This window comes from Lemur catta, chromosome X, assembly GCF_020740605.2.
Source record: "Lemur catta isolate mLemCat1 chromosome X, mLemCat1.pri, whole genome shotgun sequence".
Classification (NCBI taxonomy): Eukaryota; Metazoa; Chordata; class Mammalia; order Primates; family Lemuridae; genus Lemur; species Lemur catta.
The window spans coordinates 55699841-55724327 of NC_059155.1; the positions used below are offsets into that span (position 1 = coordinate 55699841).

Consider the following 24487-nt stretch of genomic DNA (forward strand, 5'->3'; position numbering starts at 1 on the left):
GACAATTTCAGAACAGTGTCATACAGAACATTGTGTAGCTTAAAAAAGAGGGGGAGGGGAGGACGAAATACTACATATACGGAAAAAAAAACTTGAAAGAACATATACCAAAATGTTAATTGTGCTTATGCCTAGGTGTTTGGAAATTAGGTGAGCCAATCTTCCTTCCTTCCTTCCTTCCTTCCTTCCTTCCTTCCCTCCCTCCCTCGCTCTCTTCCTCCCTCCCTCTCTTCCTCCTTCCATCCCTTCCTCCCTCCCTCCATCCCTTCCTTCCTTCCTTCCTTCCTCCCTCCCTCCCTCCATCTCTCCCTTCCTCCCTCCCTCCATCCCTTCCTTCCTCCCTCCCCCTTCTTCCCTCTCTCCCTCCCTCCATCCCTTCCTCCCTCCCTCCATCCCTTCCTTCCTTCCTTCCTCCCTCCCTCCCTCCATCTCTCCCTTCCTTCCTCCCTCCATTCCTTCCTTCCTTCCTTCCTTCCTTCCTTCCTTCCTTCTCTCTCCCCCCTCCTCCTTCTCCTCTCTCGTTCTCTCTTAAATCCTTCTTGCTCTCCATTTCTGTCTTTCTTTCCTTTTTTGGCTTCTCTGTTTTTTCTGTTTTTGAATAATCAACATGTATTTCTTGTAAATAAAGAAAAAAACAAAACAAAACATAATCCAATCCCATATGCCCAGTGCTACCTGAGATTCAGCTGAGGAACACTGAGCGCACAGCCTGGCACAGTCAGGCGACAGTAAGCAGTTAGCTGTGACTCCGGTGGGGGTGGTGTGGTTGAGGGCCCAGGATGATGAGGCTGTAGTGACTTTCTGACCTTGTTCCCCTCGACCCTCCCCTGCCAGGTGGAAATGCTGGAGAGGAAGTATGGGGGCTCCTTCCTGAGCCGCAGGGCTGCCAGGACCATCCAGACAGCCTTCCGCCAGTACCGCATGAACAAGAACTTTGAGCGGCTCCGCAGCTCAGCTTCAGAGAGCCGCATGTCCCGCCGTATCATCCTGTCCAACATGCGGATGCAGTTCTCCTTTGAGGAGTATGAGAAGGCACAGAACCCCGCGTACTTCGAGGGCAAGCCTGCCTCGCTGGACGAGGGTGCCATGGCTGGTGCCCGGAGCCACCGGCTTGAACGGGGGCTCCCATATGGAGGCTCCTGTGGTGGGGGCATCGATGGTGGCGGAAGCTCCGTCACCACATCTGGAGAGTTTTCTAATGACATCACAGAACTTGAGGACTCCTTCTCCAAACAGGTCAGGATCCCTGAAAAGGGCCTTTCTTCCCCATCCCCCTGCTCGGGCTACCCCTGCTACTTTTTGTCTATATTGCAAACTGAAAGAAGTTGCACGACAGGCATTTAATAACAACCAATAGCTACCATCTGAGTTGGGACTGTAAGAATGACGAAAAAGAACTGGAGAGATGAAAAATTATATTGTTAAAACAAGCAAGTTAAAAATATGGGTGTAGAGAACAAATAAGAAAGTTCTCACTATTTGGAACTTGATCTACTGTTAAATCAAGGCTTAACTAACAGATAATGAGCTCTTATGTGCCAGGGCTGTGTACGCCTCGTACCAGACCTGTGAGACAGAGATTATTATCCCCATTATACAGAGGAGGAGACTGAGGCTAAGGAACTGGCCCTAGTCCTTGTTCAAAAGGATCTCCCAGTCCAGTAGGAAATGGCAGGCATATGTGTGCATTCCTGTGTCCCGAAGTAGAATGTGCTCAGAGCCATAGGAAAGGATCATGTATAGTACTGTGGGAACCCAGAGGAGGGAGAGGAAACTTTCTTCTGGGAGGATCAGAAAAGGCTTCTTTGAGAAAACAGCATTGGAGCTGGACCTTACTAGACAGAGAAGATTTAGCAGGTTAGACATAGCTGGGAGGTGTTGCTTGCATAGACATTGCATTGGCAAATGCACGGAAGGGTGGGAATGTAACACGGTAAGGACAGTGGGAGATCACTCCGAGCTTGGGGTGTGTCTGCACACTTCCTCACATGTGAATCCCAGTTCTGCCATTTCCCAGCTGTGTGGCCTTCGGCACGCTGTTTAACCACATTGAAACATGATCAATAAAGTGGAGAGAAAACCTTTTTAGAGCCGTTTTGAAGATTCTGTTCCACTAGGTAATATATATGAAAGCACCTAGTACATGGTAGCTGCTAAGTACATGTTAGTTTTCTTCCTAAAACCAAGGAGGTACTTGGTTGAAATTGTTGAATGATGAGACGCTAAGGCAGGATGATTGCTTGAGGTCAGGAGTTCAAGACTAGCCTGAGCAAGAACGAGACCCCATCTCTAATAAAAATAGAAAAATTAGCTGGGCGTGGTGGCACACACCTGTAGTCCGAGCTACTCAGGAGGCTGAGGCAAGAGGAACGCTTGAGCCCAGAAGTTTGCAGTAAGCTATGATGAGGCCACTGCATTCCAGCCTGGGTGACAGAGCAAGACACTGTCTCAAGGAAAAAAAAAAAAAAAAACGGAAATTGTTGAATGAATGAACGAATGAATAGAGCTTTATAAGAAAAGAAATCACTGTGCTCTAACTTCTGTGATCTGGCGCTGCCATCAGCCTGGGCATGCTTCCTTAGAGCTGAAGAGGTAGAAGGAAGGAAAGAAGCATTGAAGGGAAGATGTATATCATTCATCCATTCATTCATACAACAAAGATTTAATTGAACATCTCTTCCGTGTCAAGATGTCAAGAGATGTCTCTTGACACGGAAGAGATGTATTGAGCTGAACTAGCAAGAGAGAAAGCAGGCCTGGACTCCTCATCCCTCAAGGGAGGAATGGGGAGTAGGAGATCGCAGTCTGGTGGGGGAGAGAGAGGAGGCAGGTCTGGTCCCAGCTCTCAGTGCTGTACAAATCTGATGGGGAAGTGTATTTGTTCTCTGTCGCTGTGTAACAAATTACCCCAAAATGCAGTAGCTTAAAATTGACCTGAGAGACTGAGCTCAAACAACAACATTTAATATCTCATACAGCTTCTGAGGGCCGGGAAGCTGGGAATGGCTTGGCCTGGTGGTTCTGGCTCAGGGCCTCTCGGAAGCTGCAGTCAAGCTGTAGGGTGGGACCTCGATCTCTGAACACTAGACTAGGCTGACAGTATGCTTTCAAGCTCACTCGCTTGGCTGTTGGCAAGAGGATTCAGTTCCTCATCATTTGGGCCTCCCCACAGGACTGCTCATGATGTGGCTTCCCCCAGGGCGAGGGGTCTGAGGGAGAGAGAGAGTCAGGAGCAAGAGCACCCAAGACGGATGCTGCAGTCTTTTCCAACCTTATCTCGGAAGTGATATACCTTCACTTCTGCCATTTGCTGTTGGTCACACAGACCAACTCCAGTACAATGTGGTACCCCAGGCTGTGAATACAGGAGGTGGGGGATCGTTAGGGGATGGTTTGGAGGCTGGATACCACTGGGAGACAGAGTTACCAGATATGGTCCAGATTCTCAAGGCTAAATATTAGGGATTTCCTAAGAGAGAATTCCCACAGAGGAAGCTGGGATTTGGGTTTGCCCTGGGTAGCGCTAGAGGCAGGAATGTGGCTTGAATCAGGAAGGAGAAAGCATTTGACTTGAGTCTATATGGACACAAGAGAACTACTGGAATGTCTGAGAAGGGGAGTTAAGGGCATTGGTCCCAGCTCCTGTGAGCTCACAATGGCTCCCTGGGAGTTTATAAAAGGCAGAGAGGGCCTGCCAGGGGCAGGGGAGTCCACCCTCTTGGCTGACCCACCAGGAAGATTCCCCCTTTTTCCTTCCCTCTGTCCCTCCCTCTTTCCCGCCCTTCCACCATCCTTCCCTTCATCTTTCCTTCCCTTCTTTCCCTTTCCCTCCTCCCCTTGCCCCATGTAGGTGAAGTCTCTGGCTGAATCCATCGACGAAGCCCTGAACTGCCACCCGTCAGGGCCCATGTCTGAAGAGCCAGGGTCAGCCCAACTGGAGAAGCGGGAGTCAAAGGAACAGCAAGAGGACAGCTCGGCCACATCCTTCAGTGACCTTCCCCTCTACCTGGATGACCCAGTTCCCCCACCATCCCCTGAGCGACTGCCCACCACAGAGCCCCCACCCCAGGGCCGTCCTGAGTTCTGGGCACCAGCCCCCCTCCCACCAGTTCCTCCACCAGTGCCACCAGGGACCCGGGAAGATGGTAGCCGTGAGGAAGGCACTCGCAGGGGTCCTGGGTGCTTAGAGTGCCGGGATTTCCGGCTGCGGGCCGCCCACCTTCCCCTGCTTACCATTGAGCCTCCTAGTGACAGCTCCGTGGACCTGAGTGACCGCTCAGATCGCGGCTCTGTCCACCGCCAGCTGGTGTATGAGGCTGATGGCTGCAGCCCCCATGGGACCCTGAAGCACAAGGGGCCACCAGGCAGGGCCCCGATCCCACACCGCCACTACCCAGCCCCGGAGGGCCCAGCCCCAGCCCCACCAGGGCCCCTGCCACCGGCCCCCAACAGTGGCACCGGGCCCAGTGGTGTGGCTGGGGGTCGGAGGTTGGGGAAGTGCGAGGCAGCAGGCGAGAACTCTGATGGTGGAGATAACGAGAGCCTCGACAGCTCCAGCAATTCCAATGAGACCATCAACTGCAGCTCCGGCTCCTCTTCTCGGGACAGCCTGAGGGAGCCTCCAGCCACTGGCCTGTGCAAGCAGACTTACCAGCGGGAGACACGGCACAGCTGGGACTCGCCAGCCTTCAACAATGACGTGGTACAGAGGCGGCACTACAGAATCGGCCTCAACCTCTTCAATAAGTATGTGCCGCCCAGGCTAGCCTCCCCGTCCCCTCCTACCCAGCCGCCAGCACCTTGGTCCCTGGGACTGAACTCCAAGCAGTGATCCTTGTTCTGCCATCCTCTCTTTTTGTGGTGTTTCTCTCCAGCTATTCAGGGAAGAGGATTGACAATAGGGTGGCAGAGTGGAGACCCCCAAAATACCTGGGCAGAGTAGAGACCCCCAAAATACCTGGGTTCGGGTCCTAGTACAGCCTCGACTGGCTGTGTGATCTTGGGTGAGATGCCCCCACTAAATGGATTCTGAACCTTGTCCCCCCTGACCTCCCCTTTTTAAAGGAGAGGTGATATGGTGCATATAGAGCCCTGATCTTAGAAACAGGAGACCTGGACCACCAGTCTGCCTTTGGCCAGACTCACTGTGTAGCCCGTGGCAAGTTGTGTTCTTTTCGTAGGCTTCAGTTTTCCCATCAGTCAACTAGCAGAGTGTGTATGTGTGAGGTGTAGGGGCGCAGGGTGGTGTGCCGGACTACAGTGACCGTGACCTGGCTCTTTCTAGGTGCCTGTTCTATGCCAGTTGCTTAGGAGTGTGGTGGGAGTGTGACATTTGATTAGAAAATAATTAGAAAACATTAGATGTAACAGAAGGCAGTAGCTGTAATGCCTCACATCTTCATAGCTTATTAAACACTGCCACCTATGTTTAATTCTCATAATAGCAAGATGGCTAGTAGTTTCCCTATTTTATAAATAAGGAACTGAGGCTGCAGAAATAAAGAAAAATATTGTCCGAAGTCATATAAGTGGGAAGTGATGGATCTGAGACTCCTGTAGCACCAGAGTCTCTTCCAAATTTTAGCCTCATGGGGTCCTGAGGTTCTGGGCTTCTGAATATGGCAGAGTACTCACCCAGATTTTGACCCAGGTCTCTGGAAATCTAGGGAGCACCTTGTCTATAGAAACACTCACAGAGACTGGGCCATACCTGCCTGGGTAGGATGTGGGATGTGGAACAAAGTAACCTCGTTAACTTCTTCCCTACTCTGAGGGTCTGTTACTCAGAGAGAAGGCGCTCAGGCCTTCTCTCATTGCTGTTAGGTGCCTGTTGAGAATATCAGAGCTCCTTGGCCGGGCATGGGGGCTCTTGTCTGCACTCCTAGCACTTTGAGAGGCTGAGGTGGGAGGGCTGCTTGTGGCCAGGAGTTCAAGACCAGCCTGAGCAAGAGCGAGACCCCGTCTCTACAAAAAATAGAAAAATTAGCCGGGCATGGTGGCTCATGCCTATAGTCCCAGCTACTCGGGAGGCTGAGGCAGGAGGATTGCTTGACCCCAGGAGTTTGAGGTTATAGTGAGCTACGATGACACCACTGTACTCTAGCCCAGGCGACAGAGAAAGGAGAAAACAGTCTCGGAAAGAAAAGAAAAAAAAAAAAAACAAGCTCCTGGCATAGAGCAGGCTCTCATCAGATACTGATTTTCTTTCAATTATGGTGTGGCTCCAGTCAAGGAGGAAGTTGGGTTGAGGACACCTTAGATTTTTAAAGCTCTGTGAAATGAGCAGTTGACTTCTCCCTGGGCCTGAGTTTTCTCATCTGTACCATGAAGGGATTAGACCAAATTACATATTCCACTTCCCGGGTTCTCTGAGGCCATGGTTAATTGGGCCCAAAATTAGTTCAAGAAATGGCACAGAGAACACAGTTCCAGGAGGACAGTATCTCATCTCCCTCCCCTCTTTCTGCAGGAAGCCAGAGAAGGGTATCCAGTATCTGATCGAGCGGGGCTTCCTGTCAGACACACCGGTGGGAGTGGCTCACTTCATCCTGGAGCGGAAAGGCCTCAGCCGCCAGATGATAGGGGAATTCCTAGGGAACCGGCAGAAGCAGTTCAACAGAGACGTGTTGGAGTGAGGACCCCAGGACGGGGCAGGCTGGGCCAGGGATTCCTGGAAAAGGGGAGCAAGAGGGGGGAAGGGGGCAGCCTATCCTTTTGGCTCAGATAAACTTCTCAAACAGGATGAATAGACCTTCCTGCTCCCATACCCTTCTGCCCCAAAAGGGTCTAATCTCTGTTGGCCCTATTCCTAAAGTCTCCTGGGTAGCCCTGGGCAAGACAGGCTTGTCCTATGGCCTGCTTTGGGGCTCAGTTTTCCCATCTTTGAAATGAGTGGGTTGATGGAAAGGACCCTCAGTGACCATGTGTCTTGATTTTCTAGGATGGATTCAATTTCAAGCATTTCTGTCCTCATGTGTAACTTGCTCCACAGGTCCTGATTTTGGAAGTCTGTCAGTGGGGGTGTTGGTCCATTAGAGCAGGTCCGGGTGGGTCAGAGGTTTTCTGCAGAGGAATTGAGAGTGCCACACCCCCTCGTTTACTCCTCAGCTGTGTGGTGGATGAGATGGACTTCTCTTCCATGGATTTGGACGATGCACTCCGGAAGTTCCAATCCCACATCCGGGTTCAGGGCGAGGCCCAGAAAGTGGAGCGACTCATCGAAGCCTTCAGGTTTGCCTGCTTCCCACTCCTAAAGCTGCCCCTCCCTACTTTGGGCAGCATTGTAGTATGTCCACAAGTAACTTCTCTGAGCCTCTCACTTTCCTCACCGTAAAACAGAAATGATAAATCCTATCTTGCGAGGCAGTTGTAAGGATCAGAGGTGGTGCACATGAAGTATCTAGCTTAACATCTGGGACATGGGCATTCAATCAGTGACAATGTCAACACTAACAGCTAACATTCATGGAGCACTCACTAAGTATCAGGTGCTGGGCTGGAAAATTTACATAATTATTTCAAATACTCACAAGCAGCCTAGGAGGTAGGTGCTTCTATTATTCCCATTTTGCAGATGAGAAATCTGAAGTTTAGAGAGGTTAACTTGCCCAAAGTCATACAGCAAGTAAGTGGTAGAACTAGGATTTGAACTCAAGTGTGTCTGATCCATCCATGCCCTGAACCATTATATTCTACTATAAATGCTTTGGGGATTAGACAGACCAGGGTCTAAATCCTGGGTCTACCACTTTGGGGTAGAGGAGAAACAGGAGTTGCTAAGAACTTCTTTCCCATAATGGGGAAAGGATTTGCTTTGCAGTCAGAAAGATCTGGTTTTTCATCCTGGCTTCACTATTTATCAGCTCTATTACTTTGGGCAAGTTACCTCACCACTTTGAGCCTCAGTCACTTCATCTGTAAAATGGGATTGCTAATAGCTGCCTTGCAGAATTGTGATAGGATTACATGAGACAATGTATATAAATCCCCTGGCAAAGCTCTGTAAAATGTAGCAACTGTGACTTTTATGTGCTAGTCTTAAGGAAACACTGAAGAGAACAGACCCCCCCCCCAACCAGAGGGCTAAGGAGTATTTTTTGGAGGAAAGTGTTGGTGGTGCCAGACTGGGTGGTTGGTGGGTAGGTGGAGATTGCTGGTGCCTGAGTCTGGCTTTGACCTGTCCTGCCCTGCAGCCAGCGGTACTGCGTCTGTAACCCAGCCCTTGTACGCCAGTTCCGGAACCCAGACACCATCTTCATCCTTGCTTTTGCCATCATCCTCCTCAATACTGACATGTACAGTCCCAGCGTCAAGGCTGAACGAAAGATGAAACTAGACGACTTCATCAAGAACTTGAGAGGTGACCAGACTTCTCTATCAGCTTTTCCTGCCCTTCACCTGGGAAGGGAAAGTGGGTGGGCGTAGGGGTTGGGAAGGATGAGGGAGATCCCATCTGTTCCTTGGAAATGAACCTATGATGCTGTCTCTGCCAAGGGTGGATGTTCCCAGGGCATTCACTCATTAATTCACCTGAATAGCTGTTTGCTGATTTACTGAGCATCTACTGTGTACCAGGCTTTTTTAGGTCCTGGGGTTCTAGCCATGAACTAGTGGATCTTGCAGGGCTTATACTAATTTACAAGATTCACTTGTCCATTTCCCATGTCTTCTTTCCTTCTCTTCTTTATTTATGCCCATAACGACTCATTTAATTATTTTAAGTACCTATTCCTCCATTCATGCATTCATTTATCACTTGACCGACCAACCAGCCAGCCGGTTGACACGTAGTGCCTAGTGTGTGCCAAACCCCGTGATGGGTGCCAAGGACAATAGAGGGTAGTCTGCCATAGTCCCTGCCCTGAGAGAGCTCCTCGTGTGTGGGAGAGACTGACTTGTAGTACCCAGATAACTAACACAAGATAGAAAGTGAACAGTGACATCAGAGAGGCCAAAAGTGCAGTCAGAGCTCAAAGGAGGGAGAACCCATCTCCAGCTAGCTTCCCCAAGGAAACAGTATTTTTATTTTAAGGTGGGCCTTGAAGGCATGGCTAAGGTGACAGAATAGAGATAGAGGAGGGCTTGCCTAGCAGTGAGAATAACAAAGGCACAGAGGCAGGAGAATGGAAAGTTGTTTAGAGAACAATCACGATGGGGTCGCTGATGGGATGAGAAGGCCAGTTGGAACCAATATGTGAGGGCCTTGAATACCAGATGAAAGGTGTCACTTTCATCTTTTTTCTTGGTTTATTCTATTGATGTCAAGGCCTGCTTCTCACCAAAGAGCAGCCTACTAAAAATGGCACAGATGTTAAGATTATTTAAACAGAAATGAAAGAGGGAAGTAGAGTTGAAGAAAAAACAAACAAACCCAAAACGAGATGAACTGGCTGACCTTCCAGGTTTGCACAGTTGATAGGCTTTAAGCCCTCTGGAAGCTAAGGTAAAAAACCAAAAATGCAGTGTGATGAAGGGGGTTCCTTTGGCACCTGTCCGAAGAGGAGGTGTGGCATTTCCAAAGGAGAAAACATTTTCCCTAGCAGAAGGTTTGGAGAGAAGAGCGAGCAGGTTTCGCACAGCAGACAATCAGGAGTAGAGAAGGATGGTGGCCATGGGAGGAGGGAGTTAGATCAGAGGCCGTTTGGAGCTGTCTCCTAGAGTCCTGCCATTATTCACTCATTCATTCATCCATCCTTTCTGTGTATGTGTGTGTATGTGTGTGTGTATCTTTTCCCCTCTAATTATTAAATAAACGGACAAATGAAAGCAAATACATGATTATTTTGGAAATTTTGGAAAATTAGAAAATTTCTTTTAATCACCTAAAATTCTGCCCCCTAGAGGCAACCATGGTTAATATTTTGGTGTATTCTTGTCTTTTTCCCCATGCATATGTAACTTTTTATATAGTTAAGATCATGCCATATACGCAATTTATTATCTTACTCTTTTCACTTAACTTGCTATAAGCATTTTCTCATGCTATTGAAATCGTTTTGCAAATGTCAAGTTTTTAATAGCTGTATACTATCTTATTAAACGGATATATTATCCTTAACTGTTCCTCTATTGTTAGAACTTAGGTTGTTTCCAATTTTTCCCATAAATAACACTTAGTGAACATTCTTATACATATCTTGCACATATTTCTGAGTAATTCTTTAGGGTAGATTCCTAAAAGAGGAATCACTGGGTCTGAACATTTAGGTTCTTGCCAAATTACCCTCCAAAATTGTTATGTTACATGCCCACTTCCCTGCACTCTTCTTAGCACTGGATTTCATTTAAAATTATTTTTGCTAATTAGGAAGGCCAAAAATAGTATCTGATGGTTTTAATTACAGTATGTTCTGAGTTGTTTAGACAAAATCCCCACCCTGGGGAAGACAGCAATTGGCTGTTGTGTTGAAGGGCACCTTCCCTGCCCCGATCCTGGCTGAGCGGCTGAGGATACCCACTGACCCTTGGTCCTGACCGTTAGTGTGGCCCATGCCTGAGAGAGGGGTGTTGTGGAGAACCCCTACCACCAGTGGCCCATATTTATGTGACATATCCCTATGTTACTCCCCCTACCAGGGGTTGACAATGGTGAGGACATCCCCCGAGACCTCCTGGTGGGCATCTACCAGCGCATCCAGGGGCGTGAACTAAGGACCAACGATGACCATGTGTCCCAGGTGCAGGCTGTGGAGCGCATGATTGTTGGCAAGAAACCAGTAAGTGCATTGGGAGGCTGCGGAGGGGCCAGGGTTTAAGTATGCCCCAGCCACTGAGTGGTAAGTCACTGCACCTCCCTGAGCGCTGGGTGCCCCTTACCTGCAATGCAGAGTGGATGATAACGCATTCATCAGGGGATCGTAGTGCAGATTAAGCGAGGTGCTCAGTGTGAATGCACCTGGCACAGTGCAAGGCCCATAGTGGGTGCTGTATAAATATTAGCATCCTTTCTGTATCCAGTTCTGCCTGTCCATCCCAAGTGAGGAGCCAAGCTAATGGTTAGCTGAGAACCCAAAGCAAGAACACATTTTAGTATTTTAGCCAACAAACATTTACGGATGCCTTTCTACTGAACCCAGCATTTCACTGGGCCCCAGAGACAAAGATATGAATCAGACATGGTCTCTGTCCTGGGACACTCATAGACCAGTAGATGTGCAAGACAAAGACACAAACACTACTGTTGCCTTATGGTCTAGTTTAGGGGAGCAGAAAGGAGGGAGAGGGCATTTTCAGCCTGGGGAAATCAGGGAAGCCTTCTTGGAAGAGGTAACTTTGGAATTGGGATTTGAAGGAGGGGTGGAATGTGGCCGTGTGGAGCTGGGCAAGACAGGCATTTTATGCTTGGGAGGCTGGGGCAGGAGGATCACTTGAGCCCAGGAATTTGAGGTTGCAGCGAGCTATGATTATGCCACTGCACTCCAGCCTGGACAACAGAGCAAAACCCCATCTCTCAAAAAAAAATATAAAAATAATGGCATTCCAGAATACTTCTTATAGCAGAGTGACACATACATATTGGAGGTAAACTTCCTCTTATGGTTGAAAGTTAAGGTGCTGGAGGCCTGAAGCTGATGGGCTGGCTTTCTGACCCCTATTTCTTCATGCCGGTCTAGGTCCTGTCTCTTCCTCACCGTCGACTGGTTTGCTGCTGCCAACTCTACGAAGTGCCAGATCCAAACCGCCCCCAAAGGCTGGGGTTGCATCAGCGGGAGGTCTTCCTCTTCAATGATCTCCTTGTGGTATGGGCATTATGGGGAAGGAGAAGGGAGGGAGATGGTAAGCTTGGCCCCAGGGTCTAGTGTGAACCATGTTGACATTGGTGTACAGAGCGTGGCAGGTGAGGTGCTCTGCCATGCCATCTGCGTGGTCTCGGGTAACCCACAAGCCTTTTCTGCCCCTCCTTTTCCTCACGGATCTATTTGGAGGTAGTGACAGCCACCCAGGAGCAGAAAATATGAGGACCAAGGGAGTTGACAGATTTACAATCTGGGAAGTGGTAAGGAATGTCCCTGTCCACTTCAATGGCCTAGAGGATTGGGTAGGGGGGAGGCGAACTTGTGACCCCCCAGGATCAGTGTGAAACCTCTGAGGATAAAGATGCTCGAAGTGACTCTTAAAACTGTGCTCATTACCAGTCCAGATGTTTGCCTTTTAGGGATGGGACTCTTAGGACTCTGCAGATCAGAAGGGACTTTCAGGGTCTCCTGGGCAAGAACCAGCTTCCTGGATGGCCCCCTGCTTGTATGAGTGCAGAGACAGAAAGCTGCCTTCCTCCAGGGCAGCCATTTGTCTTGTCAGACAGCTCTGACTGCTAGAATCTGTTTCCCTAAGAGTTTGCTCCACCGATCTTCACTCAACCCTTGGGATCACAAAGAACAAGTATTTTCTCTCTGCTCTGAGACAGCTCTTCAGGGATTTGAGGACAGCAATCCTGTCCCCTGCTTGGTCTTCTCTCCTTTAGAACAGAGTTTCTGAATCTCAGCACTGTTTACCTTTGGGCTGGATCATTCTTTGTTGTGGGGAGCTGTCCTGTGCACTGCAGGATGTTTAGCAGCACCACAGTCTCTACCTGCTAGATGCCAGTAGCAACCCTTCAACCAAAAATGTCTCCAGACATTGCTCAGTGTCCTCTGGGGGGCAATATCACCCCCAGTTGAGAATTACTGCTTTAGACAAGCCACCTCCAATGCCCTCTCTGAGCCTTAGTTTCCTCCTCTGTGAAATGGGGCTAATCCCTACCACACAGTGTTGTCATGAGGAGGAATTAAGAGGTCATATGTGGAATAGCCTTACCCTGAAAAGTGCCTGGCCCGTACAGGGGCTGAGTCAACGTTTAGCCATCCCTCAAGTACTGACACCTGCGCGTGTCTGGCTCTGTGCTAGGCACTGGGTATGCCTAGATGAATCAGACCCAGTCCCTGTTCTCAGGATGCTTACAGTCTGAAGGACCAAAAAAAGTGCTTTGCATCACTATGAACTGTAACCATCCTGAAATCAAAACATTTTGCTTTTGAGAGCCTCTTGCAGACTGCCTAAGGTGTTTGCAGCCTGTGTTAGTTGAGTCCTGAGTGCCCAGGTACTTGCTAGAGACTTTGGGTTGTTGAGAGGAAGACTCGTTAACTCTCTGCCTAGGTTGGGCAGAGATTGCCAATAAGTGCTGGCTCTGGTGAGGGTGGGTGAGAGAACCCGAAAACCAGACTCCTGCCCTCCAGGCCAGCAGGGGGCGATCACACACTCAGAGAACTATCATAGAGCCTGACAAGGAAAAGGTACTGAATCAGCACTCTGGAGCTCAGAAAAGGGGGGAAAAAATCTCTGTGGGATGTTAGAACCGGCTTCCTGGAAGGAGCAGCATACAGTTAGTTCCTGTAAATATTGTAAATGCCTGTTGTGCATCATCATTAAGTCAGGAACTTGCATTTTCTTCCATCTCTCCCATTCTGTTCCTCAAGCTTCCATTCTCCCCAGCTTGTGGGGATGTGTGTTTGGGTGTATATTGTCTGTTAGCAGGGGTGGCAGGGGAGGGTGGTTACTAGAAATGGGTGCCATGTGGAAAGAAATTCCCCACCCCCAAATTCTGCCTCTTGTCTTTTTCCCACCCCTGCGAAAGGTCACCAAAATTTTCCAGAAGAAGAAGATCTTGGTGACATACAGCTTCCGCCAGTCCTTTCCCCTCGTGGAAATGCACATGCAGCTCTTCCAGAATTCATGTGAGTCCCTTTTTGGATCCCAGCTCCCAAGAGTCAATGCCATGGCCCCCATGCTCATCCTTCCTCCATACCAGCTCCAGTTGTTGGAGTCCTTTATGACTGGGCTAAGGTGTCCAAAGCACCTACTTGGTCCCGGGATGAAGGGCAGGCCAGCGTGGAGCATGACTTGGGTCTAGCCCCTGAGGAGCTCGTGGTCTTGCAAAGAACTATAGCATGTGTGTTCTCTGGTGAGCCGAAGAGAAGGCAATCACACTGTGCTCCGAAGGACTGAACCAGGAGTAGCTTTGCTGGGTGGCATCTGGGCAGGGAAGCAATGTGAGTCGAGGCAGCGGTGTGAAGGAAAGGAATTTTAGAGAGCAGTTCTACACTGTTGGGTTTGCCTTTACATCCTGGAGTACGGGAAGTAAGAGGGCCATGGCTACCAGGAATTTGGGAGCTTTGGGGCAAAGGGGAGCCACTGCAGATGCTCAAGCAGAGGAGAGTTGTTGTAATGTCATAATTGGATATTAGAGAAATTATTTCACAGATGAGCCACCTTTTATCAATCACGACAGAGGCGCCCAACCTCCCCTCTCCCCTCCCTTTCCCCATAGATTACCAGTTTGGGATCAAGTTGCTGTCCGCAGTACCTGGTGGGGAGCGAAAGGTCCTCATCATCTTCAACGCCCCCAGCCTCCAGGACAGGCTGCGCTTCACGTCCGACCTGCGCGAGTCCATCGCGGAGGTGCAGGAGATGGAGAAGTACCGTGTGGAGTGTGAGTAGCCCAGCCACGTCTCCTGCCCCCTTTCCTGATACAGTGTCCTGCAGAAACCAAGAGTCTTGTCCTCTGATACTCTCACAGTTCCTACCCTCATTCCAGGAACCCTTCAGCCTCTGCTTGAACACCTTCAGTGATGAGAGGCTCATTACCTCCCACCCTCAGATTATTATCCCAAGCCCTAATTATGAGCCAACTCTTCCTTCGGGTGAAAGGCAGCAGGGAAAAGAGTCAGGGTATTAGAAGCAGGACTCTAGTTTTCAATCCCAGGTATGCTACTTATTATCTGGGTAAACTGGGACAAGTCACCTAATCCTCTGAGCCCCAGTTTCTTCCTGTACGAAGTTGGGATAATGAAATCTACTTCACAGAGTTGTGGAGATGAAATGAGACAAGGCAGCCAAAGTGTCCTGCTACATGCCAGGTGTTCAACAAATATTATTCCCCGTCCCACCCTCTCCTCTCCTCTCCCCACATACCATTTCCTGAGCTGAGTCCCAGTGGCCCGTCCTCCTAGCCCCCAGGGGCCACACCAGGTCATTTTGATCATATCTGTAATGGAAAATAGTGATTACATCTCATTCCTCCCGATGCCCTCCAAGTTTTCTCTTCTCCAGGCTAAGCAGTCACAGTTAAGTAACATGGTGTTAAGGAGAAAGAGACAGGCAGACAGAGTGAGAGAGAGACAGAGGCGGCGGACAGCTCCTTGGTGAGGCCTTCACAGTTCCAGGGTCTATTCTACTCCTCAGCAAGGCTGGGTCAGAAGTTTCAGTTCACCAGATGTCCTTGAGACCCTGGGGAAATCCAGAGAGAGGGATTACCAAGATGAGGAGGGGAGGGCAATAGACAAGTGTTTCCATGACCTCTGTGGGGAGGTGGGGAGGTGGGGGTGTAAGGCCAGGAGAGCCCAGGCTCTGGAATCAGGCAGACCTGCTTCCAGAATGTCGGCTCCACCATTTCCAGCGGTATGACCCCGGGCAAGCTCTAAGACCTCTCGGATTCTCAGTTTCTTCCTCTGTGCAATGTGGATGCTAACACTGACCTCAGAACTCTTGTGAGGATTGAGAGAGATCAAGCGTGTGTAGCGCCCAGCATACTGCCTGGCGCGTGGTAGAGGATTAGACTCCTGTCACTTTCCTGCTCCTGCCCTGCCAGGAGCCCCTCTGCTCCGGAGCAAGGTATCTGAGAACTGAGTGGACTCTGGAAAGATTGCCCTTTGCCATGGACTGGAAGGGCCTTCCTGTCCTTACTCTGAACCATCTGCTGTGAAGCTCATTTTTGAAGGGCAGGGGTGCTCTGGGGAGACCTGACTGCAAGGGGGCGGGGAGAAGGAGAGGAAGGAGAGGGCGAAAGGAAGAGGAAAGGAGCAGGAAGCAGGACTGAGAGGGATGAAGGGAAGACTGAGCAGGGAGAGAGGGTGCGAGACGGGCTGGGCACTGAGGGGGCTTCGGAGATGAAGCCGCAGTTTGGGGGGAAACAGGTGTTGGCCATCCAGGGGGCAAAACAGGAGGCCCCGGGGACAGGGGGAGGGAGGAGAAAGGAGGAAGGCCCGTGGAGCGCTGAGGTCAGTCGGGTGGGCTATCACTCCTGTTCCTGACCTTTGCTCCCTGTCCCCCCCACTGCCACCCAGCGGAGCTGGAGAAGCAGAAAGGTATGATGCGGCCTAACGCCTCACAGCCCGGAGGGGCCAAGGACTCAGTGAACGGGACGCTGGCCCGCAGTAGCCTGGAAGACACTTACGGTGCAGGCGATGGGCTCAAACGGGGCGCACTCAGCAGTTCCCTGCGAGACCTCTCGGATGCAGGTAGGTCTTCTGGGCCCCTGCCCTGGCTGGGGAGACGAGGGACCGGGTGTCCTCTTTGCCTCCTGTCACTGGCCGCCAGCCTTCCCTCCACCTGCCGCACACGCACGCACCCTGCCTTCACCCAGAGCCCTGGGCGCTGTGCTGCAGGGGCCTGGGAGCCAGGTCAGAACAGATGGAGCCCGGCCCCAGGGCCAGGGTGTGTGAAGTGGGGCCACAGCCCTGGCCCCTCTCTCTCGCTGCTCCACCTCTCCTCCTCTGCTCCCTCTTCTGTCTCTCCTGTGCCACCGCTCCTCCTTCTCCATCTTCTCCTCCTCTCTCTCCTCCTTCTCCACTTTTCCTCCTCCCCACCTCCCCCTCTTCAATGGGGGAAAGGGATAATGGGGTGTCTGTCCCCGGGAGGGGCCCAGGCCTGGTACCCAGCTCTGGAGCCCAGCAGGGTGGGGAAGGAGGGTTGCTGCTCTGACGCTGGGCTCCTTGCTTGTGGGTGCAGGGAAGCGGGGGCGGCGTAACAGCGTGGGATCGCTGGACAGCACCATCGAAGTAAGTGCCAGCTCCTGCCCCACTCGTCCTCTGCATGAGCCCTGCCCTGGCCATGGAGCCCCAGAGGAGGAGGGGACCTGTTGCTCCCCCCTCTTCCCTGCTGGGAACCGTGCGGCTGCCTCTCCCAGCCACCACTCTCTCCATCTGTCCTCAACTCTGTCTGTCCTCATTCTGCCTGTCTCTCAGTCTGTCTTCCACTCTCCCGTGTCCCCTCTCAACCCCAGGGCTGACTCTGAGTAGGGATGCCCTTGGAGTTGGGCCACAAGCAGCTCTTACCTCCAAGTCCTGCTCTTTGACCCTGAGCGAGTGGCTCTGCCCCTCTGGGCCTAACGTTTTCCCTACCTGCAAAATGAGGAGAAGGTACTGCTACTTCTTCCTCTCCTAGCTGAGGCTCAGCTGAGATAATGGTTGCGACAGCAGAGCTTTGCAAGCTGGGGAGCTCCACGTACAACTACAGGACTGTTATTTGGTTTCGATTATGACTTGGGGGTCCCTGTCTCCCCAGCTTCAGCCCTCAGGGACAGGGGTGGAGTTTATGGTTGGGGGGTTAGGACGTCTAGACCAACCTGACTTCCCCCCTCCCCGCTTCCAGGGGTCTGTTATTAGCAGTCCACGCCCTCACCAGAGGATGCCACCTCCGCCCCCACCCCCGCCGCCAGAGGAGTACAAGAGCCAGAGGCCCGTCTCCAACTCCTCATCCTTCCTGGGCTCCCTATTTGGAAGCAAGCGGGGCAAGGGGCCCTTCCAGATGCCACCACCGCCAACAGGCCAGGCCTCTGCCTCCTCTTCATCTGCTTCCTCCACCCACCACCACCACCACCACCACCACCACGGTCACAGCCACGGTGGCCTGGGGGTGCTGCCTGACGGGCAGTCCAAGCTCCAGGCCCTGCATGCCCAGTATTGCCAAGGACCGGGCCCTGCCCCGCCGCCCTACCTCCCACCCCAGCAGCCCCCTCTACCCCCTCCTCCTCAGCAGCCCCCACCCCTGCCCCAGCTGGGCTCCATTCCACCACCTCCCGCCTCGGCCCCACCTGTGGGGCCACATCGCCACTTCCATGCCCATGGCCCAGTCCCAGGGCCCCAGCACTATACCTTGGGCCGGCCAGGCAGGGCCCCCAGGCGGGGAGCTGGAGGACACCCTCAGTTTGCCCCACATGGCCGCCACCCCCCTCCACCAGCCCACGTCCCCATTGCCCCTGTACAGTCCTGCCCCTCAGCACCCTCCAGCCCACAAACAGGGCCCCAAGCACTTCATCTTTAGTCACCACCCACAGATGATGCCAGCAGCAGGCGCGGCCGGGGGCCCTGGGTCCCGGCCACCAGGGGGCTCCTACTCGCACCCCCACCACCCCCAATCACCATTGTCACCACACTCACCCATCCCACCCCACCCCTCCTACCCACCCCTGCCCCCACCCTCACCTCACACCCCGCACTCACCCCTGCCACCCACCTCTCCCCACGGCCCGCTGCACGCCTCTGGGCCCCCTGGCACAGCCAACCCTCCCAGTGCGAACCCCAAGGCCAAGCCAAGCCGGATCAGCACCGTGGTCTGATGAATGAAGAGAGTGAGCTGGGGAGCAGGACGTTCTGGGGAATCCACAGGAGAGGGACCTTGCACCCTTTCTGCTTCCTCAGTTTTTTCGGAAATATATATAACATAGCAATGTCCTCCTCCCCACTTCCTCCCTGTCTTGGGGCCCTTCTCTAACCCCCTGCGGTTGCCATGGGGTTTCCTTCCTGATTCAAAGACCCTTGCCACTTGAATCCTGGACTCAGGGCGCTCCAGTGCTGGGGAGTGGTGAGAGCCTTTCAGAGATCCTTGCTCCCTTTTTCCTGTCTTCCTCTTCACCCGCCCTTTCCCTGGAGGTCTAGCTCTGTGGCCTCAGACCTCCAGGCCAGTGTGAGCTCCCTGTCAGCTCTGGCTGGTGGAGAACGGCAGGCGTCCGGAGCTGTAGGGGTGAAGGCTTCCCTAGGGCTCCTCTGGCCACGTGGGCCTAGGAGAGCGCTCTGTAGAGTTGTGGCCAAACCTCAGCTGGCTCGGCCCTCTCTCTGACCTCAGGGCCTGGCCACACACCTCCATGTGTCCTTCTGCCTGATGGAGGACACGGACTGTCAATGCACTCGGTGGGTGGGACCCCGCTTGCGCTGGCCCCCACGTGGGGCAGTGCTTCCTCTCTCGAGCCAGTCTATGCCCTCTCTCCGGTAGGCCCCAGCCCAGACCTCTTCGGCTTCAGGAACTTGCCTCGCCCTGCAACGTTCTTATCCTGATCAAACTCCAGACAGGTTTTGGGGGGGCTCAGGTCTGGGATGAGAAGGGCACTGCCCTCCCTCACCCATATTGCATGCCCCCCCATTCCCTTACACCTACCCCACCTACAACCGAAGACAATGCACTTTACAGATACCGCCCACACACACTTCTCTGGGGCAGAGCACCCAGCCTCGGCCCTGGGGAGAGAGGCTCCCAGAGGGCCACCGTGAGCCCAAGATGTCCTTCCTGAGGCAGAGATTGAAGCCATCAGAGCCGGGGCTGGGAGCCAGGATGCCTGAGTCCTTCTGTCCATCAAAATCTCCGCTGCCTCTCCAGCCCTTTTGCAGCCCTGTTTATTTATTATAAATATATTTTTTACAAGCCCCAGCTCCTCTTCTTGCCCTGCATATCCAGCTCCTTTCTCAGCTCCTGCCTCCCTCTCCCCTCTCCACCACGGGCTGCAGTACAGACAGACAGACGGACCCTGGCTGTACAAAGGGCCAGGGACCCTGGAGCTTGGGGGCAGGGGAGGGTGGCAGTGGGAGGGGCTGTATGGAGAGGAGCTGGGGTCCAGGCATTGTCTTTTTTCCTCCTTGTATATAAGAATGTATATTTGATGCCTCATAAAAGACCTTGTGCTCACCTCCCGCCTCTGCCTCCTACTTATGCCCCCCTTCCCCACTGTGGAGCCCGTGGAGAGAGAGAGGCCTTAGCCCAGGGAGCTGATGCGCTCATGGTAGAGATTCAGGCAATGGGGTGGGCGAGATGCTTTGGTTGGGTGGGAGATGGGGGTGAGGGAGGTTTTCCTATCTCATTTCATACACAGTCTGTGTGACAGAGTGGCAAGAGTATGGGCTGTGGAGTTGATCCAGTTCGTATCCTGGGGTTTTCACTTACTAGGCGTGTGAACTTGGGCAAGACACCCTCTCTGAGTCTCAGTTTCCTCCATTTGAAACTCAGGGTGCTAAGCCATTGCTGCGTGGAGGTAAGGGACGTCTAGCAGCTGGGATGGAGTTAGTTCAGCAAGTTAGTTCCCTTGTCTTCTTTTCCCAGGATGGATACTTCCTTCCACTCTTGTGGCATCTACTCTCACCCTACAGCTGGCCTGGCCTTACCTTGGTGCACCCTGCCCCCCAGTGGCTGGCCGCATTTCTGTCCTTGAGGGTAGGGAGATGACTTGGAAGGGGCTAGATACATTTTAAGAACTCTCTGTATATACTCAGGATGTTAGATAACAAATAGCTGGGCTCCCTTTCATTTATAGAGGAGGGGACAGGCCGAGAGAAGGGAAGGGTCTTTCCTAAGGTGACACAGCAAGTAGGGATGGGGGTCCCTGACTTGTAGCCTAGGCCCCTTTCCAGCCCCCCAAACTGCTTCTCTATGAAACGGACGTGTTTCTAGCACCACTGATTATGTCCTGGATGTTGGCTTGGCACAGGAGAGATGGGGCCGAGCAGTGGCTCTCGGTTCGGGATGGCAAGGTCCCCAGAAGCGGCATTCAGTCAATATTTTTGATGCCTTCCTAGAATCTGGGATGGCCTCTAAAAGGAAAAAGTTTGGATGGCCCCACTCTTCAGCAGCTTGGACCACTGTCTTTGTTTTCTTTCTCACATGCACATTTAAAGGCATCCCAGGGAAGACAACTAGCAAAAGGAAGAGCTGGGACCATCTAGGCATTTGATGCCTCCTCATGGACCAGACCTGAGCGTCTGAAGAGCTTAGACCCAGTGGGTCCTGAATCAAGTCCAATCAGCATTGTTTGGTATCTTCCCTGCTGGACCGTGCTGGACTTCCTTTGGCCAACCCCTTTCTCCCATCTTCAGTTTGATGCTGATTGCATCTTCCCAAAGCTTGTCTTTATTTAGTGCTCAAATCCTGGCTTGGTGACTTGACTGTGCTGCCTTTGGCAAGTCACCCAGCCCTTCAGAGCCTGGTCTTCCACCTGTAAAATGGGGATAACGATTTTGCAGGACAGTTGTTAACAGATGCATGTGAAGTGCCTACCTCCTGCCAGACACACAGGCCACCTACAGAAACAAATGCAAACTCCTTGTCTTGACATTGGAAGGTCCTCCACGGGGTGGTCCAGCTGATCTCTGTAGTCCTAACTCATTCCTCACCCATATTTTGGCCATCCACTCACTGTTCCCTGAAAATGCCTGCGTGTACTTTCCAACTTCAGTATTTTACCTGTGCCTCTCCCCTTGCCAGACATACTCCTGCCAACATCCCCAGTGAAGGTTTCCCCACCCTTGCAAGATGGGCTTAAAGAACCCATACTTCACAAAATGTGCCCTTCATCACATTCTTGGAGAACCTTCATGTCATTATCTATCTTCCCCATCAGGCCATAGTGGCTTGGGACTGACACTGGTCTGAATCATCTCTGTTCAGATTACTGCTCACTACAGTGCCTGGTACAGCACAGATGTCACTAAAATTTTGTTGATCAAATGAATGAATGAATGAATGGTTCTTTCTAAGCTAAGTCTTAGAGTTAAGTATCTTTGCGTTAGTGGATTTATTGATTGATGCAACCTGTGTACCAAAATTTTGGGCCCTTCTGGGACCTCTTCATGCTTCCTTCATTTCTTTGCTAAGTTCTCCTCTTCCCCTCTTCATGGCAGTTCCAGCACTGGGCTGTCCCCGCCCCCACCCTCTGCTTCTCCCCAGAGGCTGACTGTCCAGATTGTGGAGCGGTAGCTCATCTCCTCACCTCCCCATTTCTCTGAGGACCTGAAGACAACAAGCCCATTGACTGTTTTTTTTGTTGTTGTTTGTTTGTTTTAAGACAGTTCACTCGGTGTTCCTGGATAGAGTGCAGTGGTGTGATTGTAGCTCACTCCAAGCTACAACTCCTGGGCTGTGAGCGATCTTTCTGCCTCAGCCTCCCAGGTAGCTGGGACTATAGGCGTGCGCCACAACACCCGGTTGGGTTTTGTTAATTTGTGTATTTTTTTATTTTTGTTTTTCTTTTTTATTCTGTACAGACAGGGTCTCACTGTGCTCAGGCTGGTGTTGAACCCCTGAGCTCCAGCTATCCTCCCATCTCGGCCTCCCAGAGAGCTAGGATTACAGGTGTGAGCCACCATGCTGGACCCCTTGAGTGTTCTTACATCAAAGGTGCTACTGCCCATCTCTTTTGGGATGCAGATGGGGAGAGACAACACACAGCAAAGTACAAAGGTCCTAGAATCTCACAGAGTTCTTATCTTTGTTCTAGAGTAGTGCTGTCCAGTAGGTCTGTCTGTGATGATGGAAATGTCCCACACCTGCACTATTCAATGTGGTAACCACTAGCCACATGTGGCTACTGAGCACTTGAAATGTGGCTAGTGCAACTGCGGAACTGCTTTTTTGTTATTATTAGAGACGGAGGATCTTGCTATGTTGCCCAGGCTGTCCTCAAGCTCCTGGGCTGAAGCAATCTTACTGCCTCAGTCTCCCGAGTAGCTAGGACTACAGGCACACACCACTGCACCCAGTTTGCATTTTTAATTTCATTAAATTTAAATTTTAAGGCCAGGCATGGTAGCTCACGCCTGCAATCCTAGCACTCTGGGAGGCTGAGGCAGGAGGATCACTTGACCTCAGGAGTTCGAGACCAGGCTGAGCAAGAGCAAGACTCCGTCTCTACTAAAAATAGAAAAAATAGCCGGGCATGGTGGCTCACGCCTATAGTCCCAGCTACCTCGGGTGGCTGCGGCAAGAGGATCATTTAAGCCCAAGAGTTTGAGGTTACAGTGAGCTATGATGACTACAATGATGCCACTGCACTCTACCCAGGGCAACAGAGGGAGACTCTGTCTTAACAAAAAAAAATTAAATAGCCGCAAATGGGTAGTGGCTACCATACTGGACAGTACAGGACAAGACTTTCAGGAGTGGACAGCCCGGTGGGGATAATGTGAAGACGATATAATAAGCACAGTCCCAGAAGGAAGCCCTGGGTGTGTGGGAGCACAGAGCAGGTGAAATCCAACCTGGGGTGGGCGAGTGGGGGTCGGAAGGTTTTCTGGAACTGCCCCTTTAGTGGCATCTTGAGGGCTGTGTAAAAATTAGCCCGGCAAAGAAAGGCATTTGTCAGAGGGAGCAGCACATGCAAAGGCCTAGAGGTGTGAAAGAATGCAATGTCAGTGGCAAGCGGGACGGGGTGGGAGGGGGGGGCGGGCAGCTGGGGCGGTGGGCAGGGCACACATTGAAGTGTGGAGACAGGCAGGTCTCCTCGTCTGATCCCTGTTGCTCTGTTGCCAGCAGGTTTTCTCACCCTGGCCTCAGCAGTAGCCAAAGTAAGACCAGGTGACACATTAGGCTATCTAGTGTCGCCACTTTAAAATTACCATTTTCCTCTTTGTGACGGAATTATCTTGTGGAGCGATGCATTGAGATTCTGTCACTCCTCAAACTTTAACCCATCAGTTTTGGTGTTCACTGATGATTCTTGCCTGAAACAATTATTATGGCCAAGGTTGCCAAATGGTGATTTTCAAATGCCATCATTCTTTCGACTTGTATTAGTTGGCTTCCCACTATAAGGGTGCACTTTCCCTTCTACATTTATTTAATTATTTGTATCATTATGGACTGACAGTTACCTATTTTACTTAATGGGTTATATATGACCCATTAATATCATTCTTTATTTTGATGTTCAAAATGCTCCAGATTTAGCCAATTAGGAAGCCCTCCAAGCTGGCCCCTGTGTTCTGTGGCACATCTCCATTTTTCTTTGAGCACTTCCTTGTTTTCTGGCACCACGAGATGCTCCAGGCTTCACACTCCAGCCCTGGAATCAACCATTTTTCATTTCCCAAAGAGTCTTGGTTCTTTTTAGTAGAGAATGGCATTTAGAAATCAAGATTTGGGCACTTGATGTTATAGCTATATTTTAAGAGTTTGCTCTTTTATTTGGAAAAAGTTTGAGCATCCATTGATGATTTTCTAACTCCATCATTCCTTCTATACATATTATTTAGTATTTCACTTTAAAGAAGAACTTTCCCTTTTCCCTCATTTTATTTATTTGTATCAATCTAGAATCATGGATTTCTATTTTAACCATTGAGTTATAATCCAATACTATCATAATTCATTATTTTGGATATATTATTTTATTGTTATGTGTATGTATTAAGCACATACTGTACATCTACATTTCTCTATCTAATAAACCATGAGCTTACACAGATACCTTGAGGAGGCTGTTTTGATAGTCCAGGCTAGCGACAGTAAAAGGCTTACAAGAGGAGTAGAAGATGGCAGGAGAGGAGGGGATGGATGCCAGAGCTATTTAGGAGTTAGAACTGGAAGAGAACCTATTTTACATATCAAAAAAGTGAGGCACGCCTGTAATCCTAGCACTCTGGGAGGCCGAGGTGGGCAGATTGTTTGAGTTTAGGAGTTTGAGAGCAGCCTGAGC

General features: G+C 51.2%; 1 protein-coding gene across 4 annotated transcripts in view; it reads left to right on the forward strand.

Moving 5' to 3' along the window:
• The window catches only part of IQSEC2 (IQ motif and Sec7 domain ArfGEF 2), a 77473-nt gene extending 57762 nt beyond the window's left edge, over positions 1 to 19711 (forward strand). Inside the window, exons 4-14 of one of the 4 annotated variants that reach the window (XM_045537642.1) lie at positions 835 to 1236; positions 3851 to 4746; positions 6470 to 6631; positions 7108 to 7230; positions 8193 to 8359; positions 10576 to 10715; positions 11613 to 11738; positions 13610 to 13709; positions 14303 to 14464; positions 16098 to 16271; positions 17404 to 18086. In XM_045537642.1, coding sequence (XP_045393598.1) covers positions 835 to 1236; positions 3851 to 4746; positions 6470 to 6631; positions 7108 to 7230; positions 8193 to 8359; positions 10576 to 10715; positions 11613 to 11738; positions 13610 to 13709; positions 14303 to 14464; positions 16098 to 16271; positions 17404 to 17417 — 2466 coding nt within the window. In that variant the 3' untranslated portion in view covers positions 17418 to 18086. Of the gene's footprint in view, positions 1 to 834; positions 1237 to 3850; positions 4747 to 6469; positions 6632 to 7107; positions 7231 to 8192; positions 8360 to 10575; positions 10716 to 11612; positions 11739 to 13609; positions 13710 to 14302; positions 14465 to 15084; positions 16032 to 16097; positions 16272 to 17403 lie in introns of those variants that run through there. The other 3 variants (XM_045537645.1, XM_045537644.1, XM_045537643.1) reach the window with 3 other exon arrangements.
• The last annotated feature ends 4776 nt before the right edge of the window (positions 19712 to 24487 follow it).